The sequence below is a fragment of the Carassius gibelio genome, chromosome A22 (genome assembly GCF_023724105.1).
Source record: "Carassius gibelio isolate Cgi1373 ecotype wild population from Czech Republic chromosome A22, carGib1.2-hapl.c, whole genome shotgun sequence".
Lineage (NCBI taxonomy): Eukaryota > Metazoa > Chordata > Actinopteri > Cypriniformes > Cyprinidae > Carassius > Carassius gibelio.
Genome location: NC_068392.1, coordinates 5,027,434 through 5,037,583, shown reverse-complemented (window position 1 = coordinate 5,037,583; position 10,150 = coordinate 5,027,434). Strand labels below are relative to the sequence as shown.

Genomic DNA, 10,150 nt, shown 5'->3' with positions numbered 1-10,150 from the left:
ATGTACTGGTATGCATGATATTTTATCAAATTCTTACATTTTAATCAATAATCTAAACCCAGACAGCAGGCAGTTTCGGCCCAGAACTGTCCCACAAAGACATTATGCTGTTCCAAAATCAAATTAAATCATTATATATATATATATATATATATTTTTTTTTTTTTTTTTTTAACCATGTAATATTAAGTTATTAGTATTAAAATTTTACCTACCTTATTATATTTATTCGTGATATTTTGTCAAATTCTTACATTTTAATCAATCATTTAAATTAGAATAGTAAGACATGGGGCTGTTCCAAAATCAAGTTATGTGTGTGTGAATGTTTATACCACTTCATATATGAAGAGTGCTGTTTTTCTCCAAATAAATTACCATGATTAAAAATGTGATATTGATTTTTTTTACATCAGCTCAATAAAAAAAAAGTTATTTAAGAGACTTTTGTTTTATACCCTGTATTACCTGTTTTTGCTCTATTTCGCTAACAAAAATCATTCCAAACACAGTCACGGCACTGTTTTGAATCTCTGAGCAACATGATAGTGTTTCATTCCTGAATGAATCAACCATTTAAATGATTCGGTTCAATCGTAAAGATTTTTATTAACAGTGATTATAAAGTAAAAAAATGCTCATAAAATGTAAAAATCTGTTTAAAGTTATTGGGAAATATTATTTCCTGTCAGTGTGAATAAAAAGTAAATAAATACCCATCATGTTTAATCATTTTAGACTGGTGATTTTACTGAAGGCTACCAGGATAATGATAACTGAGTTTATTAAATTCATAAACATAAGCAAACTATATCTTCTCTATTTCCAGTTTGTAGTGTGGATAATTCATTGCAACATTTAATCTACATTAAACATTCGTCACACCATAGGTGTTCCAATAGCGATGACACCATTGCAGAATTGAAGTGATACAGATTTCTGAAATAGAAATCAGAGACATTTCCTAATTCAGTGATAATTTAAATATCTGGTATGGTCTATGTATTAAATACAGACAATACATTTTTGTATGCTTTGGTTTCACAGTTGTTGTGATTTTCAAATACTACCATTATAATGAATTAAATTTGCATATTATAAATTTGGAATAGTCTGCCCAATGAGTTAAGGGAGTGTAATAGTATCTCCTCTTTTAAAAAAAAACAGCTTAAAGTTTGGCTTAGGGACAATTATAATTGTAACCATACACCAGATATTTAAGTCCATGAACATACTTTTTTCTTCTTTGTTCATTTCCCTTTTTTATTTATATTGTATTCACTTTATACTGTAACTACATCGAGGGCTAGGTGAGTTGAGCAATATATTGTCTGTTTGAAGGTATATTTATGTTTTAAAATTCCTGCTGTATTTATTACATCGCTATTGTATTTATTAAATTTATAGTGTCTTTGTATTGACTTTTGTATTTTAGGGTGCCTGTTAAGATCTGGCTAGGGACAACAGATGGAAACTAGCACTTGTAGCTAACTCTGGCTTGTTTACAGCAAGTTATTTGTCTGTTGATCAATGAGCATTGTCCCTAACAAAAAAAAACAACAACAACAGCAACAACAAAAAAATGCTGTGAGTCGAACTGACACTAACTCGTTTTAAAACAATTAACAAAAAAATCAAGTAGTGGGTTAAAAATAGCAAACAGATCACAATGGTTGAATAAATGAGCCAGATTTTACAAAACCATATTGCAAAAATACATACGCAAATACATATTGCAAATACATTATTTATCATAAGTACATATGATAAATAAAACTAACAAATATTCCTTTGAATAATTTGAATAATTCCTTTGAAAATAGCCTATAATAATAATAATAATAACGTTTTAAACTTTTTTTTTAAATTATAATGTTTGTACTTTTGGAAATGTATCTTACATCTATTCTTAATTAGGCTAATTCTGTAACATTTTGGGCTCATTTTTAGCACAAAGTATGTGCTTTCTGTAATTGTTTAGTTGACAGCTGCATGCAATGTAAGATAACGCACAGGTCTTGTTTGCGTTAAATGATTTAATCATTTTTTAACGCCTTATTTTATCCATTATTAACCTGACCTAATACTAATATATTTATGTAGCATCACACTTTCCTTTTTCAGTCTAAAGCAATGACGTATTTGTATGGTTAAGGCTGATTGGTCGTTCACCGATGAGGACCCTTTCGCCACGCCCATTTCTCCAACCTGCAGCAGTTATCCCTTAAACAAGAAGAAAAAGTAGTCATGGCTATCCCAATCACACAGCTTTGAGAATTCTGAGGTGAGGTCATTCGTATATTTATACAATTATGAAAACACAGTTTGCTAAAGCTGTACATGTCATTTTTGTGTTGTTTTAATCTGGTAGAGTTGTATTTGTGCCTCTTTTCTGGCGTCTGCTAACTGAAATAAACATTTAGCCTAGCAGTAGGGTTGCTCACCATTCTGATTAGTACGGAATCGTCCCGTGTTTAAGGTATTAGTCAGTCCCGTATACGCAGGCTTACGCAGTCTGACCACCCAGACCATATGAATAACAAGCACTTCATTGAAAATAATTTATTTTTGGAGAAATCGTTGTTTGTTTTGTGAACGTTTGCTGAAGGCGTTAAGACCCAGCAGAATCTTGTGCAGCGTCACAGCGAGAGGTTGATTGATCCAGCTGCATTGTGATTTATTTATTTATTTATTTATTTTATTAATTATTGCAGCCGCGTTTAAAAATATATTTTGTCTCAAATTCAAAATATTCTCTATTAATCTTATAGTCTGCATTAAAGCTGCAGTCTGTAACTTTTATTTTTTATTTTGTATAATGATCCAAAATAATTAGTTTGAGCAAATACATAACCAGCTAGTGTTCAAAACTATCGGTAACTAACGATAAGATGGTAGGGAGATGAGAGGGTCTAAGCACATATTTAAGTAGCTTATTTCTATTATAAGATGATTTGATTTTGAGAACAGTATCAATTTTTTTTTTCCACATGATTTTGTGAGATTATGATGGGTGGACCTCAGTCCCATCAGGGTGTCGGAGAACATTTTGTACATTTTAAAGATAAATTATTTAATCTGGTGGACTTTCAGATTTCTAAATTAAGATCTCTAACCCAAGTTCAGTGTGCAAATTTAAGAAAAAGTATGTGCATTGTCCCTGAACTTAGAACTCTACCCTCTATTTGTTGTACCATCTTAGTCTACATTACATTTACAATTTTTTTTTTTTTTAGAAGGCCTAACAATTAATATGAAAAAAAAAAAGATTCCAATTAAGACAAAATGTAATCTTTTTTGCCTCCATTGCTGCTTAAAAATCTAACAACTGATTAATTTTTGATTTTGGCAGATCTGCTCCAACCACACAGGAGTTCACCTACAGTTCAGCTCCTCCCACAACAGTTTATGAAAGAGTTTATATGAAAGAAAGTCGAAAACATGACTGACCCAGAGCCCTGCGGAATAAAACAGGAAGATACTGAACAACAAATAGGTTGGTGTATATTCCTGATTCTTCACTAAGTTTATAAAACTTTAAGCAGTCCATCAGATTCAGTGGTTGCAGTTATACAAAAATGACTGAGTTGTTTTAAAAGAAATAACATCACAAAGGTTAAGCAATGTAACCATTGGCAGTAGAATCGCCATTGGCTAGTACAGTTATACTCATACTTGAAAATTAAGAGAAAAGAAAACTCTTAATAATATAAAAATGACACGAGAGATGTATCTTCATTTTTGTACACATTGTTATAAACCTGCTGAAAATGATACCTTTTTAAGATGAGTGATGATTATATCTCCATGAATGCAATACTCAAATGTTTCTAAGATATTTTAAGATAAAAAAAAAAAAAATCTGTAGTTTTTTTATGTTGGTCACATCAAAGGACAAAAACATCAGAACAATTTTGATCAATGTAATTATTGCATTTAAGAACACTGAACATGTTAAAAATAAATAAATAAAAAGGAGTTAAATCTTGTTTATTTAAAATGCTTCTTAAAGAGACATCGTGTGGGACATCTTTGCCCTCCAGTGTGACAGTATAGGTGTCACACCGGTGGACATTATTTGTCATTTCAAAGGATGTTTCAGCCTTGTGCGTCCCTTAATGACCTTACTATTGCTAGCTAACCTGTCATTAACAGTTAGATGGACACATTTCTTTAATTGGCTTAAAAATATTGTTTAGTTTAATATGCAGTTTTTAATAAGCAAATATAATTAAAGGGTTTCACACTAAAGGGGTGCCTCTACGGATGTCAAAAAATTCTGTGCACACCACCACGTGAAATGAGTTTGTGCGCACTCAAAGCTAACATCCGGCAACACTGTGAGGGCGTCATATTTGCCACGTGCGAACTTGCGGATCTATCGAGTATAAATCAGCCTTAACACTTCATGCCATCTCAGAAGTCATCACAAGCGTATGTTATTCCTCCCCATTGAGCCAATCCAAAGTGTCATGTCTCAGCAGCGCCTTAAAGCATCATCAGCACCTGCTTAACCAAAGCCCCTTCCCAAAGCCCCAGGGGCCCCACCCTAAGCCAGAGCAGCCCCAGCAGTTTTGATGCTCCAAGTCCAAAAAGCTTAGGTTCCACCGAGGCTGGACCCCCCTCATACCACCTCGCTTTAATTCATGATTTACACTTTGGTCTCTGCCCACATCTTCTGAGCCAATGTCCAAACCATGCTAGCAAAGGGTATTGTGGCGAGAGCCATGTCAAGTTGAGCTTTTACAGTCGCTGCTACTTCATTCCAAAGGATGGCAGCCTCAGGCCAATCCTCGATCTGAACTGCACCCTGATAAAGCAGCCGTTCAGGATGCTACGCTCTTGCAAATTCTCCCAGGGGATTGGTTTTATTGGTGGATCTGAAAGATGCATAAATTCATATTCATATAGCCCCCGTCACAGACCATTCCTGAGATTTGCGTTCAAGAGGGTGGCTTACCAATATACAGTCTTACAGTTTGTCCATGGTACTCAAGGCTCTTTGAGGCCCTCCTTTTGAGGTGCTCCGAACGACTAACCTCCGGTCTCTCTTGCTAAATTCTGTCCTCCCGCTGGTTTTGGCTTTGGTCAAGTGAGTGAGCAACTTGCAGGCTCCTTCAGTGGACAAGTCCTGCTTCGAGTTTGACCCTAATGACAGTTAAGTTGTTCCTAGGCCCAATCCCAATTCTATTTTATACCACTACCCCTTCCCCTTGTCCCTTGAAACAAAGTGTCAAGGGGTAGGGGAGAAGATATTTCCCTAAGGATTGGGACACCACTACCATGACTTCACACGTCATCATTCGTCGTCTAGCTCTTACAATACACACATATACTGGTGTGCATTAGAGCCTGTAATTATCGCTCTGTATTAATGAGCTGCTTACTGACACACACACACATATCGGAAATCGCGCAGCTCACACATCCAGGAGAAAATTTACTTGTCAACGCTGCCCCACGACTTTTATTAAATACAGTTTAAATAATGAATCGCTACATTATATTTTCCAGCAACGAGAGAATACAATCGCTGTTTTTAAGTAAACTCACAATAAAAAGATAAACCCACAGACGTGAATACACGCAACCTCCATTTCTCTCTCTCTCTCTCTCTCTCTCTCTCTCTCTCGAATAGGCAATATTTGAGCAAATGGTTTAGCGATTTCTAATTATTGGGGGGATTAGTCTATGGCAGTTATCGCCCTGATCAGACTTATGCTGTGGCACTATCATGCAGTCTGTAATGATATGACTTTAGCAAATATTAGCGATTTTTTGCAAACATTTCTTTGAGTAACATGACCGTTAATATGAACTCACAATTGAATGTAACATAAAACAAATGATTACTTTTCATTAAAATCTTTATTTATGCCAAAAAATCTTACATTTATGTGTCTTTTTGTTTGCGGTAGCTGCCATGTTGCCAAGATAATTCATTCACCTTCGTTTGAAGTGTGGTCCCGAAAAATCTTCATTTGAAGGCCTATCTGGCCCTTCCCCTTACCCCTACCCCTCCAACCAAAAGAGAATCGAGACACCCAGGGGAAAGGGGAAGGGCTAAGGGGTAGGATTGGGATTGGGCCTTAGTCTGAGAATAAGCTATGTGCCTCATGTGCTTTCAATCCCTTTAAGGGAAAGTTATAACTCCCTCAGCTCTTCCTCCCTTCCTAATGCAATGCTCATTCCCGTTATCTCAGGGAACATTAGTAACCAGTATAGTTTTATTTAACTGGTTTTTAACAAATGAAAGGTGGTTTGAGAAGTATTCATACATTGCAAACATTAGGAGGTCAGAATAAATATCTCAATGGTTTAACTTTTAAATATATTTTTAATTCAAAAAATGTTACAACCCTAACTTATAAAATGTCGTTAATCAAACATTTATAAAAAGTTATCACTTCAAAACCTGTGCATATAGTCTTTAAAATAATAATTGGATAATAAATGTACCCAATTCAAATAAACGCATCAAAATGTTTATACTTCCCACTGTTGTCTCAGTTTTCACGTCCTTTTACTTACACATTGCGCCTTTTTGCAATTTTTTTAAGATTTATCTTTTTTTTTTACTTTAATTTTAGACCCGATTGAAGAAGGGGAGAACCATCATGTCAAAACTGAAGAAACGTCCTGCAGAGACAATATATCTTTCACTTGGCCTCAAAGCGGAAAGAGTCTCTCATGCGAGCGAAATCTTGATATTCGCATAAAATGTAATCTTGAAGGAAAGCTGTATGCGTGTGATCAGTGTGAAAAGACTTTCACAATAAAAGGAAACCTTAAAAAACACATGGTTATCCACACTGGAGAGAAGCCGTACTCATGTAGTCAATGTGGAAGGAGCTTCAGATTAAAATCAACCCTCAAACAGCACGTGAATATTCATACTGGAGAGAAACCGTACTCATGCGGTCAATGCGGAAGGAGCTTCAGATTAAAAGCAACCCTTAAACAGCACGTGAACATTCATACTGGAGAGAAACCGTACTCATGCGGTCAATGTGGGAAGAGCTTCAGATTAAAAACGACCCTTAATGAACACACGAGGATCCACTCTGGAGAGAAGCCCTACACATGTGAGCAGTGTGGAAAGAGTTTCACACAAAAAGCATACCTTGATGCACACCTAAAAACCCACTCTGGAGAGAAGCCCTACACGTGTAATCAGTGTGGAAAGAGTTTCACACAAAAAGGAGCCCTTAATGTACACATGAAGATCCACACTGGAGAGAAGCCGCACGTATGCAATCAGTGTGGAAAGGGTTTCAGACTTAAGCAACCTCTTATTGAACACATGAGGATCCACACTGGAGAGAAACCGTACACATGTAATCAGTGTGGAAAGAGTTTCAGAAAATTAAGTGGTTTTAAAGATCACCTGCTTACTCATTCTAGAGAAAGACTAAATGACCGTGACCAAAGCAGTAAAACACTTTTTAGGGGAGATATCCTGAAGGACCACCTTAAAGTTCATACAAAGCGGAAGTCTTACATATGTTATTTATGTGGAAAGAGTTTTAGTTGGATGGTTGCATTAAAGATACACCAGAAAAGACACAGCGGTGTGAAGGATCACGCTTGCTCTGAGTGTGGGAGGACTTTTTTTTCATATGGTGCACTAAAAGTGCACAAGACCGTTCACACTACAGAAACGCCTTACAAGTGTTCGCACTGTGACAAGAGCTTCAAACGGTCAATATATATGAAAAGACATGAGAGGATCCACACTGGAGAGAAGCCGTATTCATGTGATCAATGTGGGAAGAGCTTCAGACTCAAAGAAATGCTTAATCAACACATGAATGTCCACAATGGAGAGAAACCGCACACATGTGATCACTGCGGGAAGAATTTCACACAGAAAGGAAACCTTAACAAACACATGAGAACCCACACTGGAGAGAAGCTACACACGTGTGAACAGTGTGGGAAGGGTTTCTTAGAAAAAGGAAACCTTAAAGAACACATGAACATCCACACTGGAGAGCGGCCGCACACGTGTGATCAATGTGGCAGGAGTTTCACACACAAAGGAAACCTTATCAAACACATGAAAAGCCACACAGGGGAGAAGCCGCACACGTGTGATCAGTGTGGCAGGAGCTTTGCAGAAAAGGCAACCCTTAATGAACACCAGAGGATCCACACTGGCGAAAAGCCGTACACGTGTGATCAGTGTGGAAGGAGATTCACACAAAGAGGAACCCTTTACGAACACGTAAAAACCCACAGTGGAGAGAAGCCGTTTACCTGTGAGCAGTGTGGAAAGAGTTTCAAACGGAAAGAAGGCCTTAATGATCACATGAAGATCCACAGTGGAGAGAAGCCTTACTCATGTGATCAGTGTGAGAAGAGTTTCACACGCAGAGGAACCCTTTATCAACACAAGAAAACCCACAGTGGAGTGAAGCCGTACACATGTGAGCAATGTGGGAGGAGTTTCAAGAGTTCAAGCTGTTTCAAAGTACACCTGTGTACTCATTCTAGAGAAAGACTATATAACTCCAGAGCAGATTTCCTGAAGGGCCACCTACAAGGACATACAAAGGAGAGGCCTTACATATGTAATTCATGTGGAAAGAGTTTTATTCGGAAGATTGCATTAAAAATACACCAGAAAAGACACAGCGGTGTGAAGGATCACGCTTGCTCTGAATGTGGGAAGGCTTTTTATACGGATGGTGACCTGAAACAACACAAGACCGTTCACACTACAGAAACGCCTTACAAGTGTTCACACTGTGACAAGAGCTTCAAACGCTCAGAATATCTGAAAATACATGAGAGGATCCACACTGGAGAGAAGCCGTATTCATGTGATCAATGTGGGAAGAGCTTCAGACTAAAAGGAACGCTTATCGATCACGTGAAAATCCACACTGGAGAGAGGCCGCACACGTGTGATCAATGTGGGAAGAGCTTTTCACAAAAAGGAAACCTTAACAAACACATGAAAATCCACACTGGAGAAAAGCCGTACTCGTGTGATCAGTGTGAGAAGAGTTTCAGAATATCAAGTGCTTTTAAAGCTCATCTGCGTACTCATTCTAGAAAAAGACGATGTGATTGTGACCATTGTGGTAAACAGTTTTTTAGGACAAGTGCCCTGAAGAAGCACCTGAAAATTCATACAGAGGAAAAGCCTCATGCGTGTTCTTTGTGTGGAAAGAGTTTTAGTGAGTTTGCTGCTTTAAAATATCACCAGAAAAGACACAGCCGTGCAAAGGATCATGTTTGCTTTGAGTGTGGGAAGACTTTTTTTTCATATGGTGCACTGAAAGTGCATCAGTCAGTTCATAATCGAGAAACACCTTATAAGTGTTCACACTGTGACAAGAGCTTCAAACGCTCAACACATCTACAAGTACATGAGAGGATCCACATTGGAGAGAAGCCTTATCACTGCCATTCATGTGGGATGGGATTCACTCAGTTATCTTCTCTAATTTGTCATAAATTACATGTCTGCATGTCGGAAATTACTGTAAGTAGTTCAAGTTCTGATCCTGTCCTTCCAGGTGTGAGGTAGGGCTGCATCAAGAAACGATTTTGATGAACGATTAATCAGAAATGATTAGAATGATTAATCAACTGATTGTTAATTATTTCAGAGATTTATCAGTAGCTTTTATTTATTATTCAGCTTTTGGAGTTTGTTAAAATGTTAAGTTATACCCATTCTAACTAAGAAATAAAACAAGGAAATCACTGCATTTTTTGAAAGTGTCTTTTTAAGAAACTTTCGAGTATACTGAATGTTCTGTCTTCCATACACCAACTTTGCTTAGAACTGAAAACAGTCCCATAAATGGCGAGTGGTGAGAATATGCAGAGAAATTATTCTTTTCTACTTATTTTTCAATGGGGTGGTCTTCTTGAAAAATGAAACAAGGAGTGCTTGGACGGTACAATTTAGCCCGATAGATCCATTGTAGCTCAGTCTTCCTGTAAAGGCGGGCGTACACGGTGCGAATTCGGATGGTCTGAAGATCGTATGTCCATGCACACGGCACGAGTGAGTTTATCTGAAAATCGTACGGATGAAATGATATACGACACGATTTTACAACCTGCGAATTCCAGAAGCAATCGCACAAAGTTGATAGACGCATTTGACTTGAAGCACCGCTGAACGCACAGA

The 10,150-nt window shown here is 37.2% G+C and overlaps 1 protein-coding gene across 1 annotated transcript; it reads left to right on the top strand.

The window, feature by feature from the left end:
- Positions 1–2,162: 2,162 nt before the first annotated feature.
- LOC127942922 (zinc finger protein 721) lies at positions 2,163–9,722 on the top strand. Its single transcript, XM_052538924.1, has 3 exons — positions 2,163–2,284; positions 3,353–3,496; positions 6,591–9,722. Exons 2-3 carry the CDS (start codon positions 3,442–3,444, stop codon positions 9,536–9,538), a joined length of 3,003 nt encoding a protein of 1,000 aa, XP_052394884.1. The 5' UTR covers positions 2,163–2,284; positions 3,353–3,441; the 3' UTR covers positions 9,539–9,722.
- The last annotated feature ends 428 nt before the right edge of the window (positions 9,723–10,150 follow it).

Coding starts and splice junctions, on each gene's coding strand:
- LOC127942922 (XM_052538924.1), top strand. CDS start 3,442: ATGACTGACCCAGAGCCCTGCGGAATAAAACAGGAAGATACTGAACAA. Junction 3,497..6,590: donor AGATACTGAACAACAAATAG/GTTGGTGTATAT, acceptor CTTTAATTTTAG/ACCCGATTGAAGAAGGGGAG.